Source organism: Eumetopias jubatus, unplaced genomic scaffold (genome assembly GCF_037043125.1).
Source record: "Eumetopias jubatus isolate StellerSeaLion01/CBP00866 unplaced genomic scaffold, mEumJub1_p1.0 scaffold_8, whole genome shotgun sequence".
Classification (NCBI taxonomy): Eukaryota; Metazoa; Chordata; class Mammalia; order Carnivora; family Otariidae; genus Eumetopias; species Eumetopias jubatus.
The window spans coordinates 98,044,508-98,066,271 of NW_028274814.1; the positions used below are offsets into that span (position 1 = coordinate 98,044,508).

Consider the following 21,764-nt stretch of genomic DNA (forward strand, 5'->3'; position numbering starts at 1 on the left):
ATTCCCCAAACTCCCCAAAATATCTTTTGATTTTTAGATGACTTTGAACCAACTTTGTTTAAAATTTTCATTATGCTGTGGATTATTACTGATTTATAATTTCATTATGTTTCAATATTAAAAAAATGACCTTATTACAAGTGGCATGCTACTCATATAGGTAAGCTTTTTTTAAAGTTCATTCAGCTATCTATCGTAAAATCCCTTCTATTCATCATTATGAAAAATACATCTTGGATTAAAAAGTAATCAACAGAATTATACATGGGCTGAAAACTGACAGCTTTTGATGGCGTTAGCATGGCAATATATCCCAAGTTTCAGTGTCTTTATATTGGAATTTGTCTCTGAATGATGTTTTGTGTTCTTTCATCACTTTTATCAGTTAAGTTATAAATGTAGGCCTTCTGGAGAACATATTTATAAGATGTATTGAAAATGAACATAAAGTATAAATAACCCACCTGGGACTTTGTTCTTAATAGAAATACAGACCATGAACTGAAAGTATAAAAACCTTGGGGTGGTAAGATCCAAGATTTTATTTCTTATAAATCCATATTTTATAATTAAGAAATGAGAATTAATGATGGTATAAGTACAGTGGTATAGAAGGCTCACCTTATTAAACTAATAAATGAAAGAATAAACTCCATTATAATTAATTAGGCAATAGTGAGGATGTGCAGGTCTTACTATGATGTCTCCTTATGTTCAGATCGTAAAGATTATAAATACATTCTGATCTCTGATCGCTTTTGCTTTGTAGTGGCTTTATTTACTTGGTAGAGTACCTCAATATACTAAATTCAAAAAACTGATGAGAAGAAACTATAAACAAATTGCTTCTCTATATATCATTAATATCATCTTTGCAAACAAAATTTTAAGAATAAGTCAGCCCCACAGATAAGAGGATATTAAGTGACTTTCAGGCTGTGGCAGCACTATTTTTCATAATAGCATCAGCAAGAGTGGAAGAAATACTAGAAAGAACAAGAGTGACGGCTGTGTCAGCAGTAACTCATACTATTATGATATGGCACAAAAGTTTACCTAGGAGTGCAAGGCTTGGGCTTTGCTAGAGCTTAGCCTAAAATAGAAAAATCAGAAGTCAGTCTTGTGTCAGGAGTAAAGAAATTCAGGAAGCTGACCTCTTTTGTCTCTAATCTCAAAAACAGTGCTTTTATCATTTTTACACACCAAGTCTCAAGCATGAAAATACAATTTCAATTTTCTAGGGTGATTGCTATGACAATCTACCTTCAATGGAATAGCAATAAAGAAGCCCAGAATTACATAATATTGTCAAGGAAGTTCTTGTTCTGATTTAGGCCAGTATATTTGCTTAGTCTGCTTAGTTAGTAAAATCTTAGATTTTGTGTGTGTGTGTGTGTGTGTGTGTGTGTGTTCAGAGCCAGTTTCTGATACAGAAGTAATCAGTTTTTATATTAGAAACACTACATGGAATAAAAACTGTTATGATAGTTTTGTTCCCAACAAACTAATCAAGTTTACCATTTTATAGAAATGGGCCTTTACCGGTAGTATGATGTAAGGTCAGGGGAATGGATTGGAAAGAAGAAATTCAGCTTCCAGGAAAGGTGTTTCACTTCTCTGATTGTTTCTTATCATTTGAAAAATGGGGGCAATTGTCCTGACTTATCAAGCTCATAGAATTTTTTGTGAAGATAAAATAACTTGCAAGGTCTTTGAAATGTATGAGCCACTATACAAATGTGAGTAGGCATCATGTACCTGGAAAATAAATGCTCCATTAGAAAGGCGCATTGATTTTATGTATAGATGCCCTAACATTTCCAAGCCCAGTCATCTGTTTTGACACCCTAGATTTATAACAATTATGTATAGATTACAAAACAATTTTTATAATCTTTTTAACTAGACTCAGTCTCACCAAATCAATTCTTATCTATACTGGCAATGTGGTTTATTCTATAGGAATATAAGCCTTATATAATGTTTCATTCATCAAACAGAAGTGTCAAGATCATCAGAAGCAACTTCTTCAGCTCAGGGCTAAGGATACACTTCAGGGGCATGTAGTCCTTTTGCTTGACACTATTTCATCAAAGTTGGCTGTTAGTGACAACGTTATTGGATGAATCAAGTTATAGTATGATATTGATGGCGGTCATATTAAATCTCACTGTGTTCCCTGGAAGGGAAGAAAAAAAAGGGAAGACTCAACACAGTTACTATTCTTCAATAATTCTTGATCATTTTAATTTGAAAAAGTCTATAATAAAAGAGTTTTAGTACAAGAAAAGGATGCATGGTTAAATGCTACTCTGAAGAATTCCTGATTTTATAGACCTGGTGCTGATGCAGGCAAAATCATATCTCCTCTGTGTATTGCATAAGTTTTCATTATAGTTTGTATCTATATTGTAGACATGTCCTTTAGTTTCCTGAATATAGCATTGTAAGGATGTGCTGCTATAATGAGAATTATTAAACATGAGTGTATATTCTTTTGTTAAATGAACTGGGATTCTCTGGAGCTGCACACAGCAATAACTTTGTATGCTGATAAAGTCTGCAGACTGGGAATTCTCCCTAAATTTTTATGAGGACACATACCTGGGCATACAGATAATATTAATGGAGAATCATGCAACTAAACTTCATTATGCTAAATACTAAAGATATCTTAAAGTGTATTGCCCAAAACCTTGAAAAATGTTCTCAATTGTCTCTATCATGGATAGGACTAAAATAGTAAAAATGAATCCTGCCATTAGACTTAGTATCATTTTAATGTGCTCCAACAAAAATTGCCTGCCTAAGTTAACAGGCATTGCAATAAAGTTATCTTTACTTTTTAAATTATTTTATTTTTACTCAAAAAGAAGTTGAGAAAATCATTGATGAACTGAAATATAGTTGATTGAGTTCAGTGTTTTTTTTTTCAGTTTAAATGTAAAGATATACTGCTTCAGCATTCCAAATAATAATAATCACTTTGCTAGTGAGAGGGGGGAATAGAAAGGTAGAGAGAAAACATCTTGGTTTTTGTTAATATTTTACTTGTTCAGCTCTTCATTTCTCAAATACATACTTGACTTAATGTCTGTAGGGAAAAATGCTTTTGCGTGCTTTTCAAAATGAGTTAATAGACGTTTTAATAATAGTTGGTATATTGATACTATTGTCTATATTTCATCAATACCAAAATATATTTGCTCAGTAGGGCTGTAGGGTCACAGACAGATCATGTGGAAATTAAATATTTATTTTAGAATCTTACTTCATAAATACTGAATACCAAATAAATGTGTGTTTGTATATTCATGATTTTCCATGTAGTTGTGTTTGTCTATTATGATCAAAATCCACATTATAATATTCTTTCTACTCCTGAGAAGTCAGTAAATTAGAAGATCCAATTGTTTTCAACTAGTCAATGATATCTATATTTTTTCAAATGACTAACACATATTGAATATGAAAAATTTAAAGGCTTCTTGTGACTAGTTCCACAGGGTTATGGTCTTTTTGATCCTGTTTAGTAGCTTAGCAGTGCCATTTATGTCGAAAGACTAGCAGGAAGATGGAAGGAGTGTCTACCTGGGTCTCTTGGGGAACCACAGCCTTCAAAATAGACCTCTTCTGCTTTCCCTTTACTCTTCCCTCCTTCCCCTTTCTGCAAGCAAGTTCTTTGCTGAAAACATAGATTTTTTTATTTTAAAGAATAGAAAAAATTTTTTCCCTTAATTCAGTGGAACCGGTGAGTTGTTGCCCTCTCTTCTGGGAGAAAAAGTTGCTTTTTCCTTAGCATTTGTGATCAGAGCAGTTTGGGGCATTGGTGGACAATAGACAAAGTGCACAGAGGAAGTAAGAACTGCAGTGTGGACAGTAGCAGATGCCCCTGAAGGAAAAGGTCTTGTCTGCCATATCCGAACTCTGAGTAAACATCAGAGAAGTTCTAATGTGTATATGCCCAGTGCACTGAGGGTTAGACTAACACTCAAAGAGTGTACAAATTGGGCTCATCCAGAAAGGATGTCAGTGTTAAGAAGTAGGCCAGAGACTTGGATTCTAACCAGTGGTGGCTAAAGAGACACGAAGAATCTCTAGGAGAAATAGTGAAAAATGGGAACGATACCTATTATATACTAACACATGACAATACCTCTCGCTAAGGCTACTACAATAACAAATTGTGTTTAAATTTTCTCTCACTTTAGGGCCAATTCTGTGCTTTTTACAAAATATGTTAATGATGGACTAGTAGTTCTGTTAAGGAGATTTCTTCACAAAAGGGATGAAAAAGGCTGAGCAGTCATTTGTTAATTGTGAAAATACATTAACGATTTTAGAAGTTTTATGACACAAATGCATTTTTGAGGATGAAACTACAACTGAAGAACAGATAATGCATTCATACTTTTATTTACGCTTGTTCTTTCTTAAGAATCAAGACGTTGGCTTCACAATTGTTTGGGAAATGCGAGCTTTTGAAGAGCTTGTTATCAAGGTGTGTTAAGTTTCAGAAAATGTAACTTGGCTTCATTTACTGCTTCTAACAGAAGACCCAACTTTTATTAAGTAAGATGTCTTTAGGAAGAGAAGAAAAAGCACACATAATTCCTTAGTTTTCATATATATTCACTTGTCCTTTTATATGTTCAGGTATGTATCTGGGAGGTTTTCTTAGTCACATCACCTTACATTTTCTCCTATGCGAAATTTTTAAAATTTAAAACAAAGCTGCAAATGGAAATCTCCTGTATGTTCTTAAAGAATGAATTTTCTTTAAAGCAAAGTCATTTTGTTCAGAAAGACACTAAGTGTTTCAGGTTTTTGTATATTTTAAACTTAGAGATAAAAGATAAATGAGCATTCCCTTTGGAATAAAGTATTTCTTCCGAAGATCACTTTCAGGTTTGCATGGTGTCAAGGTCTTTCTACATTTCCATAGGAATTTCAAAAGCAACTGATAAATTGACAAGATTAGACACTTTCTAAGAAGAAAATTCTTCTGAACCTGGAGCCCAACAATAATGCAAGGCCATCTTTTTTCATATCTAGAAATATCGCAGGGAAAATCAACCCGTTCATTCCCTTTTCAAGTAAGAGCAGTTTGTAAGCAGAATACTTCCACTTGCTAAAACTTGTCAGACAGCATTTGATAAACCAAAAAAATGATAATGCCAAAAATTTATACCAAAATAATGAAATGTTCTGTTAAACATCCTTGTTCACAAACATACATTACTTACAATAGCAGATTATACCATTATTGATCTGTATCTCTTACCACCACTAGTAAAAACGTTTATCTCCCTACAATATATGTATTGTTCAACATTTAATATCATTCAGCCTTTTCCCAGATATGTTAAAAGGAATTTGCTTTGCAAAGCCTTTAACACAAATACAATAAAACTGAAGGCTGGAGACTAAGAGGGCAACCGAAGCTAATTTATTAATTTCCTAATTATTAATCATCCTTAACCAGGCAGCTATATGTTCTCAAAGACATTAGAACACAACTCATTTCTAAGCAAGGAGTGACTGTCTCAGTCCATAACACTTTATGGGACCTCTTTCTTCACTCTTTTCATCAAGGTTACTTTCACACTGTTCAGATATTACCAGACAAGAACGTGAGAAAGGAAAGTAGTGAGTTCAAGTGATATGAATAAAAAAAAAATGTAAAAGGGCATCCTGTGAAGAGAAAGCCAAAAAAAAAAAAAACAAAAAACAAAACAAAAAAAACCCCACAAAGGGTAATAACATAGTTTGAGGTGAAGATTTTGCCTCAATTATACCTTTAACACTTTTTTTTTTAAAAGATTTTATTTATTTGAGAGAGAGAGAGAGAGAGAGAGCACAAGCAGGGGGAGTGGCAGAGGGAGAAGGAGAAGCAGACTCCCCACTGAGCAAGGAGCGTGACATGGGGCTCAGTCCCAGGACCCTGGGATCATGACCTGAGCTGAAGGCAGATGCTTAACTGACTGAGCCACCCAGGCACCCCTACTATTAACATTTGTAATGACAAAGACTTAGATAGCATTTACTGTGTCACATTAAACATTTTGTCTTGAGAGTACATGTCTTTGTTACCATCTTTCCTAAGAGTTTGAAGAGTGTGGTAATGGCTAGACCACCATGCAGTCCACAGCTCAGGCAGTTCTCCTCAACCACGATTCCAAAAAGATGATTTGGGGTAGAACATGTTTTGGCGTTGAGCTGAATAACCTCTGTGGATCTACATTCATAAATGTAGGAAGGCCCCTTTTTATGAAATCATTTATATATTTGGCTTTTCACCTCTCCCTCCGATTGATGAAATAGAATTCTTTACAATGATCAGAGTACTGTCTTTTGTCTTATTTGTGTTATATTTTCTTTAGAAATTAATATATGTGGGAATGCTTTCTTTACCTACTCCAGATACAACTGTGTCCGATTAATTCCTTTAATAATTTTATTTTCTCTTCTCTACATATAGTCCGGTGATGCCTTTCTTGAGTGCTGTTAACGATGTACCAGCTCAATAATTTTATGTAAAGTACTTTGATGGATTGCTGTTACTTGTTTGCCATTACATTCAGTCATACATTTCATTCATTCTCTTTATTAATTAAGTAAAAGAATTATCAAGCACTTAAAATGAGGCCTTTGTTTTGCTAATTTCTGTGGAACAAACCTCCTGGTATTATAAGCATGGAACTGCTATGTATCAGTTTCTTGTATACACTGTATTCTGTTTTTGGTATAGTGGTTTCAGTTAGCAGGTGTGGATAAATTAGTACTTTTTGGCTCTTAGTTGACCAATCATGCCTCTGTCGGAAGTTGCTTTGTTTATGGAATAGCTCAATCAGACTGTTCGTGTTCATAGATACATTTGGAAAATTAGCACAGTTGGTCTCAGAAGATTAGTCAAATGATGAAATAATAGAACATTTAGCTACCTGTTATTATGTTTATATTACATGGCTCAAACGTGTTCTCTAATATTTAATCAAATTTATCTGGTTACAGTAGCCATTTCTTTTCATTTAGATTCTGAGTGTCTTTCTGCTCAGTTAAGTTCTGCTTTTGAGTCCTGTTCTTTCTGTAAGCTTCACAGATTTGCTTGGAAGATAAGTACTTTATGAAGAAGACTTGTCTTCTCTTGGTTGTAGTGGTAGTGCTGGTGGTGGTATGGTGGCATATTTTCATTTAAATATTATTTATTTCCAAAGTTGTCTGATTAAAGATAAGATTAGGTCAGTTGCTCCTTCAGAGTGGATTTGGCATTAATTATATTCTCTTTCCAACTATCCACATGATTGGTCCAATTTGAAGACTCTTAAGTATAATACACTATTGAAGATGACTAATTAAAAATAAAAGCTCTTTAAATAAAGCTTTTGCCTTGGTTTTAAGGCAATAAGGAGCTTTTCCTGGAATTGTTGGCTTGTTTTGAGAGCTGATGAGCCATATTACTCCCCAGGCCTGAAAATAATTTGGCTTCTCACAACAAAATAACATTTTACTATTTGTTGCTAAGCATTTTGTTGGCATTTTTGGGCCCTTAATTGACAAAATATTTCCAGGGATTAATCTATATTGACTCATTTTTCACTATTTAACAAACATTTATTGGATACCCACTTTTTTTTGCTGGTTTTTCTGCCAGAGATGGGGAGCACACTGATAAGTGTGAAATATCAGATCCTCACAGATCTCTTTTACCAGATTAGTTAAATTATTTTCATCAGAGTAATGTTACTTTACAGTTTCCTAGAATGAGGTTCAGTTCCTTTTTTCTACCTATTCCATGGATTAAATTTTTGACTCTTGACACTTACTAGTTGTGTGATCTTGTTTCTTCATCTTCAAAATATGTATGAAATACCCATGCTGTTTTTGTCATGGGATAGTTTCAAGAATAAAAAAAAATGTTGTTTTTACTATCATTGTCACCAGTATTATTGTTACTCTTAGGTACTTAAGTGTAATGGTATTACCTTTAGGGTCCAAAAATTATCTTTCAGTGGAGAATATTGTGAATCACATATTGAAAATTAATAATTACCAGAGGGGAGGTGGTTAGGGGAATGGGTGAAACAGGTGAAGGAGATTAGGGAGTGCATCTGTTGTGATGAGCACAGGGTGATGTATGGAAGTGTTGAATTACTATATTGTACCCCTGAAACTAAAATAACACTGTATGTTAACTAACTGGAATTAAAATAAAAGCTTTTAAGAAAGAAAAAAAAAACTTCTGTGTAGAATCAGAAAAAACAAAACAAAACAAAGCCAGCCACAAGGAAGCCTATGAGTAGACACATGCACACCTGTGTGCTAGTATGTTTGCAATGAGTGATTTGCTTCATGTCTACACCATAGCTGTTATGGAAATTAGCCACATAATTTCAGCATTGGCTTCAGTGGCTGAAGAAAGTGGGTGAACAACATTCTAGGCCAGATCAACATTTGCTACAATTAAGCAAAGATGATAAATTTGATTTTCCTGACTGTAACTAGACTCATGAACAGAATTTCTGTCTGAGTTCACCTCAGTCCTTGTTGAGTATATTAAACAGACTCTCTGTTGATTTTGGTGGCATCTTAGTGCTAGGTCAGCCCTGCTAGCTGGGCTAGCAATGGGCCTGGGTCATGCCCATAACTAATCTCTCTGTTTATACCAGACACAGCGTTTTATGTCCATTGGGTCTTAATTGAGTTTGAGAATGGTTTCCAGTGGAATGCATACAAAGAGTTGCTCTATTATTTCTTCTAATTCTGGCCAACCTGGTGTAGTGGCTAAGAGCATGGCCTCTAGATCCAAACTGCCCAGGTTCAATCCCCAGTTCTTAGGCAACCTTGAGCAAGCCAGTGAACTTCCTATAAAATGAGGATCACAATAGTATCACTCATTATTATTAAAATTAGTAAGAGCAAAGAAAGTGTCTTTCACAAAATACTTTTGAATATACCTATTCCATTTCTGAATGATGCTAGAATACTAAAATTTTAATACCTTTGCACTTTATAAATAAATTGCTAGTCCAGATTTTGCATTCTGAATGTTGAAAATTTTCTCTATTAATATCACAATCAATGTATAGATATTATAGTAGCTTACTTGGAGATCTGGGAATAAATATGGAACTTTCTTTCCGAATTGGTTAACTTTCTGGGCCATAAGTGCCGTGTATGTTCTGGAGTTGCTATGGGTTTAAATCTTTCAAATTTGAAAAAAAAAATAATACTTTTTATTTTCATTGAAAATACAGACTTCTATGATCTGGCAACAAATGTAAAGTTTTTTTTTTTTTTAAGATTTTATTTATTTGAGAGAGAGAGAGAAAGCAGGAGGAGGGGCAGGGTGGGGAGGGAGAGAGAATCTTGAGTAGATTCTGGGCTGAGCATGGAACCTGATGCGGAACTCCATCTCACAACCCTCCGATCATGACCTGAGCTGAAACCAAGAGTTGGGCGTTTAACCAGCTGAGCCCCCTAGGTGCCCCAACAAATGTAAAGTTTTGTCAGGCTAGGTTATTTGATGAACTGACCATTTATAGCACTAAATATTGAAATTAAAGTACAAAAAATGTGCTAATAAATTTCATTCATTAAGTTAATAAGAATTTTATTACAGATTAAGGTCATTTGAATTATTATTTATTTCACAAATTAAAATAACAAAATGAATTAGCCACTTGGTATCCATGTTAATAACTTCAGGGAGTTGATTAGCTTATCCTTGGAATTCTTGCAGACTGAATGGTATAAGAAAGTTTCCTTTAGAATTTATTTATTATTTTTTTAAAGATTTTATTTTTTATTTGACAGAGAGAGACACAGCGATAGAGGAAACACAAGCAGGGGGGGAGCGGGAGAGGGAGAAGCAGACTTCCCATGGAGCAGGGGGCCCAATGTGGGGCTCGATCCCAGGATCCTGGGATCATGACCTGAGCCTAAGGCAGACACTTAAAGACTGAGCCACCCAGACGCCCCCTCCTTTAGAATTTAAACAGAAATTGATTCTGTTTAAGATAGTCAGTATGCATTTAAAAATATTCCGAATTACATTTTATCAAGTAAATATTATAGTGCCATCATTAGCTTATTATTAATGTGTCTGTAAAATATTAGCTAGTCCTTGTGATGGACATGAGAAGCAAGTGTGTGGTTATCAGAGAAGATGGGCAAATTTTATTTCATTGAAATGCCTTATCAGCCTGTCAAAAAAATTAAGTGTAGAAATAGAGAAAAAGATTCTCACTGCCAAAGTTGAGATAGGATTATTGGAAAAGATGAAGAAACTGTTCCCTGTCTGAAGTTTCAAATCTATGGAAAGGATCCTGAAGTGACATGTGGAAGAGCAAGAATTAGTTCCTGTTAACCAGCAAAGGACAGGAAGTAAATCTCCCTTACTAAACAATATGCTTTCATCAGGTTAGAGACTTTATTCTACCCTCATTTCTCAGAATTTAACCCGAAGTATAGCATCTCTGAGGTGTTCAATAATAAAAGTCTGGTCAAAAGTTAACAAAAAAATTATGAAATGAGGGTCAATAGATCACTTATGAAAGATTATAACAGTTTCTGTACCTCTATTAGGAACTCATTCATTGACTTAAAAAGGATATTAAGATTTAAAATATATATAACAGCATTGGGTAAATGTTTGAAGGAAAACCAAGAGAAAGGTGTCAAGAAATCCTAAAAAGTGAAGGGAAGTTAAATGATATGAACATTTTAAGAGGGTTGTATGAAAGCATATGGCATATGGTTTTTATTCACAGTGATTTTTTGGGCTGCTAGAATCAGAATGAGCTATGTAATTAGACAACCTGTTCGTAATTATTACCGTGATTGACATTATTTGAAGCACATTCATGATTGTTCCATAAGACCCAGGATTATCATAATTAATGAAAACATGAGTGACTAATTGATGATAATTTCTGCCCTATCAATACTGCTATACTATTCAGGGTCTTGAGTAAGTCTGCAGAAGGTTCGTAATTTACTTGTATATAATGCAGTACATTTTGTGTTCCATCTTAGTATTTTCCCTTAGCTGTGCCACATTTTGGATAATATGAGATGTGACACATTCAACTTGGATGTTACAAACAAAACATAAGGCAGCTGACTCCCATGTAGTCATGTGAGAGACAATTTAACTGATTTTCTCTGTGTTAGTCACATGTGAGAATATAGCAGTTCATAGCAACCTGTGTAGGGGGTTATTTGGGGTTATGAGAGGCTTACAAAGTCATTTGAGTAGGCTTATAGAAATATAATTGCTTTTTTAGTTTATGCATTGAATAAGGCATCTTAGAACATTTGTGGCTTGGCAGGAGATAAAATGTGGTTGATAGTTAAAAGAAATAAGAACATATAGAACTCATTTTAGTTACTTACTGTAAAGCTTGTGTAAAATCCCAGAATAAATGTTATATCACTAGAGATCTGCCCGGATTATTGTGTTTATGTATCATTTTCTGTTAAAGGTTATGTAAACAAATACAGAAGTAAAATTTTCAGTATAGTGCTTGTTTCATCATAGGCATTAACGGTGATTATTTTAAAAATTATTCTTCAGTGGCTACTATACATGTGTGTTTACACAAGTTCGATTTTAATATAAATGGAGTGCTTTAACAAACTGCCCATGAAAATAATTATTAACATCTTGGGCATGTGTCTTTTAAACATGAGATTTTAAAATGTTAATTTTTAAGATACATTGCTATAGGGAAGTACCATTTACTTTCACTAGCTCTTTAGTTTTATTTCATCCATCCTTATGATTTAGCTGTCTATAAAATGTTAACTAATCAGCTAAATAATGACATAATATTTCACAAGTACATTTAGCTAACTTTCAACTGAGTAAAGTTGAAATACTTTTGGACATTTTAGAACTTTGTAAAAGCAGGACAACAATATAAAATTACAGAGTAAAATTCTTTGAATATTTTAGGAAACTTGGAATCCAAATAATTTCTAATTTTTACAAATATGGTATTGTGTTGTTTACAAAGATGATACTTGAGGTTACAGAGATACTGTATCACATAAATAAAACCTGATTAATATTTTTCCTCCATATATTTGCTTTTCTTTTTTGAATTCTTGGTCATATTCCTCAGCTTTAACCTTTGCCATGTGAATAAGTCACAAAGAACAAGACTGAAAAAACCAAACTATGCAAAGCTCTATCATTTGTTCTAGTCTTGTGTGGAAAGGGGCTCAGATTAGTAATGCTTTATGCGGCATTTTGTTGAACCTATGAAATCTTAAATGTCTTTATCTCATGGTAGAGTAGATTTCCAGAGGGGTAAAACATAAATAACATATTATATCTTATTTCTTTGTATTGATAAATCAATTGAGGTTGAATCGACCTGGTCAGAGACATTGAAAGCATTTCTACCCATAACCTTCCCTCTATTCTCTACTCCCACAGTACTTTATTTATGCTACTAATGTTTCACCCATCAGATGGCACTAATGATTTGTACACTTATCTGTCTCCCTTAGCATAGTGGGAGTTGCTTGGAGGCAGAACTTGGGTCCCAGCTGTGTTTGTTTCCCCAACCCCTAAAAGGATGTCCCATCTACAAAGCAATCAGTAAGCATGTATAGAATTAGATTGCATTGTTCAAATATTTTTTGTCAGATATTCTTACGGATTTGACTCTATGGATTAGAAATGTACCTTTATCTATATCCAACAGGACATCTAGATTTTAGAGAAATAATTGCTACGATGTCTTATGGTCACAAAGATAATGTCCATACTTTGTGATCTTTAGCATAATTATGCAATATTGCCCTATATTTGTTTCTGGTTGCTCCTCGCCCTTGTTCACTTTCCACTATTTATTCATAATCTCTCTAAATGTAGGTCTGGTGATGTCACTTCTTAATTCTAGCTTCCTCACTTGGCATGGAGGATCCTTGATGATTTTGTTCCTGTCTGTCTCTCCAGGATAATCACTGGTCATTTACGCCATTGTAAATGACTTCTGCCACACAAAAATTGGTAGTCTCCCAAACAAGCCATTAAATCTCCATGACTTTTCCAAGATACTCCTTTCTGTCCCAAATGCCCTTTTCTGCTGTTTCTGTCTAGAAAACTCAAATCATCCTTAAAAATTCGACACCGACTCTCAGTTCAGAGGCTTTTCCTGCCTTCCCCCAGGCGGAACAAATCACACAGCCTTCTTTGTATAGGCACACCATCTCCTGAACCTGCTTCCACTTTTACATACAGCAGGTGGTTTTGTAATATTTGTTTTCATCGCTGTCTCTCCTTTTACTACCCTAAAATCTTTGAAGGTCGAGTCCATGTCTTTGTTATCTTTTTTATCTTTAGAACCAGGCATACCATCTGGGATATAGCAGGTGCTCAATAAATATTTGTAGAACAAATTCTCTTATTTAATCTTCACAACCACATATGTTTACAAATGAAGGTGCTGAAGTCTAAAAATACTGAGTAACTCAGCTAGTGAGTGGCAGATACTTTACTTTGAGCGTAGGACACTTTGATCAACTTCGCGGGAGCGCACCTGCCTTTTCTCCCAGGAATACCAAAGAGCCATTTGTGTTCATATCCATCCTCCTAGAAAATTGAGTCCTTGTGGCCTCTCTGATAGAACCCACTGCTGCCCTGAGAATTGCTTTTTTTTTGCTCTTTTCATGCCTATGAGCACCTCACCACTACTTGAATTGGCTCAGGCTTGGCTGTCATCTTTGTCTGGTTTGATGTATCTGACTTTTCTTTGATCTTGATTCAGATTAGTCTCTGATTGTTTTTCTTTCTTTCCTGGTGACAAAGTGTCCACCTTATATTGCTCTTCACTAAAACTACTCAGACTTCCTGTAGAAACTTGATGATAGTACCTCCTGTTTTCCTACTCATCACCATGCCTGTGGCTGGACCAGGCATATTCACTGTTAACCCTTTAGAATTTGACATGTCCAGGCAGAAGCCATTTTGAGATGTTAAGGAATATAATTAGTCAAGTGTATCTAATGCAGCAATAAGAATTCTTTTTTTTAATTTTATTTTACTGTATTATGTTAGTCACCATGCAATACATCATTAGTTTTTGATGTAGTGATCCATGATCCATTGTTTTCGTATAACACCCAGTGCTCCATGCCATACATGCCCTCCTTAATAACTCCCTTTATGAATGTTACTAAACACCAGTCTATGAAATGCTAATATTGTAAGAAATAATAAAAGAAGAGTAGATTCTGAGATTTTATTTATATTTTTATATGAACTACAATTTACTGCCAAAAGTTGATTAACACTTGCTCCTTAGATGCAGGCCTTTACTTTCAGTTGCCTGTAGCATATTGCTTTTTGGGTGTTGACCGTCGCATTATCTGTGACATGTCTAAAAGTGATCTTTTTAACTTGCCCTCCAAAGCAAACTTTTTTCCACTACTCCATTTCTTTCAGTAGCTTCCACCCCCCCCACTTTAAAAAAAATTCCATCAAGTCATCTCTTAATACTTTCTCTCCATCATCTGCTAAGGGAGCCAGGGCATTGAGGTATCAACGTTGGTGGATTTTTTCACTCAAAATATCTCTCAGATACAACAGTCCTTCGGCAGCACCTTGTTCTAACACATCATCACCACCCCCCCTCTGAGTACCATAGCCACTTTCTACCTCCCGTCTCTGCATACATCAAGCCTCCCTGTATACCACAGATAAGTTAATTTTCCTAAGACACTACTTTTATTATGTCATTATGCCTGCTACTGCCTATTTATTAAGACCAAACTCTTCCACCTGGTAACTAAGGATTCACACAGAGGAACTTTTTTTCATGTTTTCTCTGCCTGGATTTGTCCTTTTTTAAAAAGCTGCTTCCCCCATTCATCTAAGTAACGCTTCACCCTTCAACAACCCACTTTAATGTCACTTCCCTTGTGAAGCCTTTTCTGAACTAATTAATCATTTCATCCTTTGTGTTTTATAACATCCATCATATTATAATACAGTTAGCTGTTTATTGATCTTTCTCTTACACTTTTGAGTTCTTTAAGGTTAGGAACTAAGTTTCAGTCTTATATTTCCTCCCCAGACACAGCACCATATCTGGCACAGAGTAGGAATTGAATACATATTTGTTAAATGAACGAATAAAAAAAAATAAGGGGGGCTTTCTTTTTTTCCATGTGATATTCTCAACTCTGAGTTTATTCACACTTTCTTTACCTACCTGAAAAATCTTTTCACTATTCTCCAAAAATTCAAATGTAATATCTTCTTGAAAATAGTTCAATACAAAATGATATATTTGGTATTATTTGAACTGTTTAAATGTAGACACATATTGCAACAACTCCAAGAAGGGTCTATATTAGAGTGGTAGGACTTAATCTTACTATTAACATTAAACTTATTTAAACAAATTTTAAAGTTCCACATTTTACCTTGTTGTGCTGCTTTGATAGAATAGCTTATCATGGTGACGTTAAAATATGAACTAGAATAAAAGCTGTTAAATATACACCATAAATATATTATTTCCTACACACACACACACACACACACACACACCCCTTTAAAGTTCCTTCAAGGATCAGAACAAATTCTACTTCTTCCATTAAACTTTGTATAAATCCATTTTACAGATTTTTTTCCTCAGATTTCCTTTGGCATTTCTAGTGTGTAAGAGAAAACCATTATTTTGTTCAGTGTTTGGTCTCTTATCTCATATTAGAGCCAGGATTTCTTGAACTTTATTTTGAAACTTTCATGGTCTCAGGTTGACAGTAGGCAATTAATCAATACTTTGTAATTGTTGCTGTTACTATTACTGTTGTTGTGGATCAAGTGGGGAGGGCGCTAACAGGTGACTAATAAGCTAAGACCTTTTTTTTTTTTTTAATATGACACAGGTTTTGATAAAAAATTGGCACCTTCTCTCCTGGAATCTCTTTGTAGTTTTCTTAAATTGGGTTTGCCTCTGGCTAGAATTTTTTTTTCTTCCTTAATTTAAAGTGTTCTCTCTTCTGAGTTTTGTGAGTGTTCTGCCAGGCTTTTCTTTCTTCTTTTTTTCTCCTCTCTTTTAATCTCTTTTAATGCCTTTTGTTTCTCAGTTACACAATGTCATTTTCTCCAACAATTGGCTAATGACTCAACGTTACTAAATTTAAACAGTTTCTTGAAATTCTACCGATGAGGCAAAGGTTTGGTGTTTTTGTTTTCCTCCAGAAGCATGAAGCAACATATCATGTATAACTTATATTTCCTTATACAAGAGAGTTTCATTTTAGAAATTTACCTTAGGTTTCACATTTGTAATTACTTAGCCATTTACTTTATATCATTTAAAAATCACATTGCTAGCAAACTAAGATATGTGGACTAAATTTTCATATTGATCATATATATTTATTGTTAAATATTAAAAATTAGGATTCAAATAAAACACTACTTTAAGTTTATTTTACACTGTGGTTTCAATCAGACGTTTGAGTTACATAATGGAGTGGGCAATCACTATTTAAAGAATTGAATATTATTTTTCCTTCAGAATGAAAACCACATCTTCAATTGGTATTTCTTATAAATAAAAGTGTTCATTGTTCAAGCTGAAGTATAATGATATATTCCATGTTCCCACCCATTAATTTCAATATCAAATAGTTTTAATGTGCATTTTTAAATTGAATGAGTAACAAGATTGCATACCTGCTTAAAAGTAACATTAACATTTTCATTTTGGAAACACACGATTTTCTCTTACTTTCTTAGTGTAGGCCATCTGTCTTTTTAGTCTTAAAATTTTAAATCCCAAGGGCCAATTTCACTCTCCTTAATTTGTCTTGAATTAGGAACTTAATTTGAGAAGAAATGCAGTATCAGTTTATGTCATAATTGTCAGTTTGTTGTAAGTTTGGACTTCTCACCGTGGGCTCTTACTGTCTGGAGCAGACTTCTGGGACCGTTCAAACCCAGTTCAGTGCCATGGAGTATGGACCATTGGTGTGAAACTCTCAGACCAAAAAAGGACTGAAGAAATTAGATCTATAGTCCACAGACTATAAAAATATCCTATTAGAAATAAACATTATAGTATACAGTTGGCTGGAGAACTAATTAAATTATTGATTAAACATACTAAATCATTGAACAAATGATGATGAAGCAAGATGCTTTAAAAGAACACACATATATAATGCCTAGTTAACTATTCCTTTTTTAGCATAGTTATTCTCCATTTCCATTTTTGTAAAAATCCAGGATTGGTGTACTCCCGGCTTGAAATTACAATTCACTCAGAAATAACATGCTGTTTATCTGCTGGCTCAAAACTAGGAGGCTCCAGGAGTGAGCTCAGAATTAGCTATAGGAATTTAAGTGTTGCGGTCTTTAATCTCTGTAATGATACTCCTCAGGTCCCAACTACCTAGGGGCTATTTAGCTCTTGTTATCTCTTGGAACTTCTTTTGTCTCTCCCTCCTCCCTCAATGAAGGCAGGAGGCCAGGAGGACTAATAGCTGCCAGCATTTTTGTTAACAAAACCCAAGCTATTTCCTTAAAGCAGGCTCCTTAAAACAAAACGACAGAGAAGTACTTTTTCTTTACAGTTTATTTCTAACATAACAAATAAGCTTTTATCAGAGTAAATACAAAGGTCTAAACATCACACAGAATAGAAGTCTTATGATTTTGTTTGTTTTCACAACTTTATGGTAATGGTTATTAATACCTATTGCTCTCCACTTTATGTTCATTATCCTGAAGTCGCATGTATATCCACAAATATTACAGTTTTATGTCAATATGCCTTTTGCTATTTGTTGTGGTCTCCTGAGATTCTTTCAGAAGATAAATGGCCTGTGTGTGTGTGTGTGTGTGTGTGTGTGTATGTATGTGTGTGTGTGTATGTATGTGTGTGTTTGTGTGTGTGTGTATGTATGTGTGTGTGTGTGTTTGTGTGTGTGTGTGTGTATGTGTGTGTTTGTGTGTGTGTTTGTGTGTGTGAGAAAATGAGGTCAGGGGAGGAGGGAAGAAAAGTGGACAGATCAGTGAGAGAGAGCATAAGGTGTTCAAATGGTATTACCAATAAGTGGTATACATAGCAAAATGGCCCCGAAATCCAGAAATTTAGTTCTTACTCCTCTGATGAACTTAGCTAAAAAGGTTATTTGGGACTGGAATTGTCACCTTGATCCTGTGGAACACACAAACAAGCTTAGTCTGTTTCATTTACATGCCCACTGTCTGAATTTGCTCTAGCCTCTGTGAAGGCATCGTCCACTGTTTTTAAATCTATTTAGGGCCCGTTGTAGCCCATTGATTTTGTTTCATGTTGTGCTCAAATCAACCACCATTTTAGAGTAACTTAGAGGCCTTTTATTTACTGGGTTCTCTTTGGAGTTCAGTCTCACCACGTAGGCCTATAAGCATCATCAGTGAAGTAACACACATTCTGTTCATGTTGTCACACGCATTCTGTCATAACCATGAACCACCTATGATATTGCCCCGTCTACTGTATTGCAGGAAAAACAGAGGTTTCTGACGGATGTTCTGCACGAAGTGATGCTGCTTGACGGCTTGGCCAGTTCCCATCCAGTATCACAGGAAGTGCTACAGGCAACAGATATTGACAGGGTGTTTGACTGGATCGCCTATAAAAAGGTGGGAATAGATAAGACCCAAGTGCCAGTTGGATGTTTCACAATCCCAGGGCAGCCAAACTATTTCATGCGAGATGTATTCTTCTCGTCCTCCTGGCAGGTAGAAATGGACCGAGTTAGAAAATAGAGAGTCACTAGGTTCATGTCATTTTATGAGCTAGGGTTTTGCTTTATAAATCAGCAAGATGGAAATGAATGTTTGCCAAACAATGTAAAGAAATGTTGGGAGTATTAATGAATAAATGTTTGGAGTCTTGATATGAAATCACTGTACAAATGGTGTTGTGTCAGTGTCAGGTTTTATTATTATCAATAAGAGAGCTGACCTACACAGTGACAGATTATTTGTCATCAGTACCCCTTAAATACTTATTTTGCTTTGCTGATACAAATGGTTGTAGGCAGCGACATATATATTTTATAAACGTTGTTTAAGGGATATTTAGGGGATTAAAGATCTTTCTTGGATAATAATCATGATAAGTGAAATTTTAAAGACTACTTTGACTGACAAAGATTTTGGACCAAGGATTAGACACAGAAATAAGACACACTCTGAACTTTTTCCCATTGTTATGTGGATTAAGGTTTTTCCTTTCTCTATCCCTTAGTTGTTCTAATTTAACATAAGTATGTATATCTCTTTGTTTAATACTTGTAGCTGCTTGGGAATTATCAAAATAGTGTTAAAGTCTAGTTCATCTTTGGTGTAGATTGAATTGCATTTACTGGCATTTCCATGTACTTTATTGATTTATAAATGTTTTAAGTTTTTAAAACTGTTGCTAATATTTTTCCTGAAATATTTCTATTTACAACTAGAGGTCACATAATGATTCATCAGGATTCCTTGCTCCACTAATTTGGATTTTGGTTTTGTACTCCGGAAATGACTATCTATATGCTATAATATGTAAGATTGTATCTTTACATATACAAATTCTGTTAGAAAATATCTTTTTAAGTCACTGATCATTGCATTGGCTGTAAAAGGGTTTTTGATGATTTGGAAAAATAAGTGGAAGTATAGAACCATACTTAAAATATATGTTAAAATGTTGATGTAAAATATCAAAATTTAAAATATATATTATTTTTTATATATGAGGTTTTTTATTATATATTTTTAAAAATTTTTTTATTTAAATTCAGTGTAGTTAACACATACTTTATTAGTTTCAGGGGTAGAATTTAGTGATTCATCAGTTGCATATAACGCTCCATGCTCACTACATCAAATGCCGTCCTTAATGCCCATCACCCAATTACCTCTTCCCCCAACCACCTCCCCTCCAGCAACCCTGTTTGTTTCTTAGAGTTCAGTGTCTCTTATGATTTGCCTCCCTCTGTATTTTCATCTTATTTTATTTTTCCTTCTCTTTCCCTATGTTCATCTGTTTTGTTTCTTAAATTCCACATATGAGTAAAATCATATGGTATTTGTCTTTCTCTGATTGACTTATTTCACTCGGCATAATACCCTCTAGTTCCAGCCATGTCATTGCAAATAGTAAGATTTCATTCTTTTTGAGGGCTGAGTAATATTCCATTGTATTTATATATCACATCTTCTTTATCCATTCATCAGTTGGTGGACATCTGGGCTCTTTTCATATTTTGGCTGTTGTGGACATTGCTGCTATAAACATTGGGAGGTGTGCCACTTCGGATTACTATGTTTGTATCCTTTGGATAAATACCTAATAGTGCAATTCAAGCATGGGGCTTGAACTCACAATTCCAAGATCAAGAGTCACTTGCATGCTCTACTGACTGAGCCAGCGAGGTGCCCCCTATCTCTTATCTTTTTGATGGTAGCCATTCTAACATTTATGTAGTAATGTCTCATTGTGGTTTTGGTATGCATTTCCCTGATGATTAGTGATGTTGAGCACCTTTTTATATGGGTCATTTGATCAATTTTCTGTCTTCTTTGGGAAAAAATGTCTATTCACGTCCTTTGCCCATTTTTAATAGATTATTTGTGGGGTTTTTTGCTATTGATTTGTGTGAGTTCTTTATACATTTTGTATATATTGCTCCCTTATCCAATATATATTTTGGGAATATTTTCTCCCATGTTGTAGGTTGCCTTTTCCATTTATTGATTGTTTCTTTTGCTGTGCCAAAGCTTTTATTTTTTTTAAAGATTATTTATTTATTTATTTAATTGACAGAGAGATAGAGAGACAGCGTGAGAGGGAACACAAGCAGGGGGAGTGGGAGAGGGAGAAGCAGGCTTCTGGCTGAGCAGGGAGCCCGATGCGGGGCTCGATCCCAGGACCCTGGGATCATGACCTGAGCTGAAGGCAGTTGCTTAACCAACTGAGCCACCCAGGCGCCCCGCTGTGCCAAAGCTCTTAGTTTGATATAATCCCAATTGTTCATTTTGCTTTTGTTGCCTGTGTTTTTGGTGTCTTATCCAGGAATTCATTGCCAAGACTGAAGTCAAGGATCTTTTCCCTTATGTTTTCCTTTAGGAGTTTTATGGTTTCAGGCCTTACATTGAAATATTAGATTCATTTTTAGTTAACTTTTTTTTTAAGATTATTTATTTATTTATTTATTTGAGACAGAGAGAATGAGAGAGAGAGAACACACGAGAGGGGGAAGGGTCAGAGGGAGAAGCAGACTCTCCGCCAAGCAGGGAGCCCGATGTGGGACTCGATCCAGGGACTCCTGGGTCATGATCTGAGCCAAAGGCAGCGCTTAACCAACTGAGCCACCCAGGCACCCCATTTTTAGTTAACTTTTGTGAGTGGTGTAAGATAGGGGTTCAGTTTCATTCTTTTGCATAGGGATATCCAGTTTTCTCAAGACCATTTATTGTAAAGACACCCCATTGTGTGTTCTTGGTGCTCTTGTCACAAATTAGTTGACCACATATGCTTGGATTTATATCTAGACTCTCTTTTCTTTCTGCTCTACTGGTTCTTTGTAACTATTTTTGTTTTTGCTTTGGTTTGCCAGTACCATACTGTTTTGATCAGTATAGCTTTGTAATATAGCTTGTATCAGGAAGTGAGATGCCTCCAGTTTTGTTCTTCTTTCTCAGGATTGTTTGGCTATTTGAAGTCTTTAGGATATGGGATATATATATATAT

At 34.8% G+C, this 21,764-nt stretch overlaps 1 protein-coding gene across 1 annotated transcript in view; it reads left to right on the forward strand.

Moving 5' to 3' along the window:
* TRHDE (thyrotropin releasing hormone degrading enzyme) overlaps positions 1–21,764 on the forward strand; it is a 362,338-nt gene that overhangs the window by 191,138 nt on the left and 149,436 nt on the right. Inside the window, exon 6 of the mRNA XM_028091339.2 lies at positions 18,524–18,661. Coding sequence (XP_027947140.1) covers positions 18,524–18,661 — 138 coding nt within the window. The remainder of the gene's footprint in view (positions 1–18,523; positions 18,662–21,764) is intronic.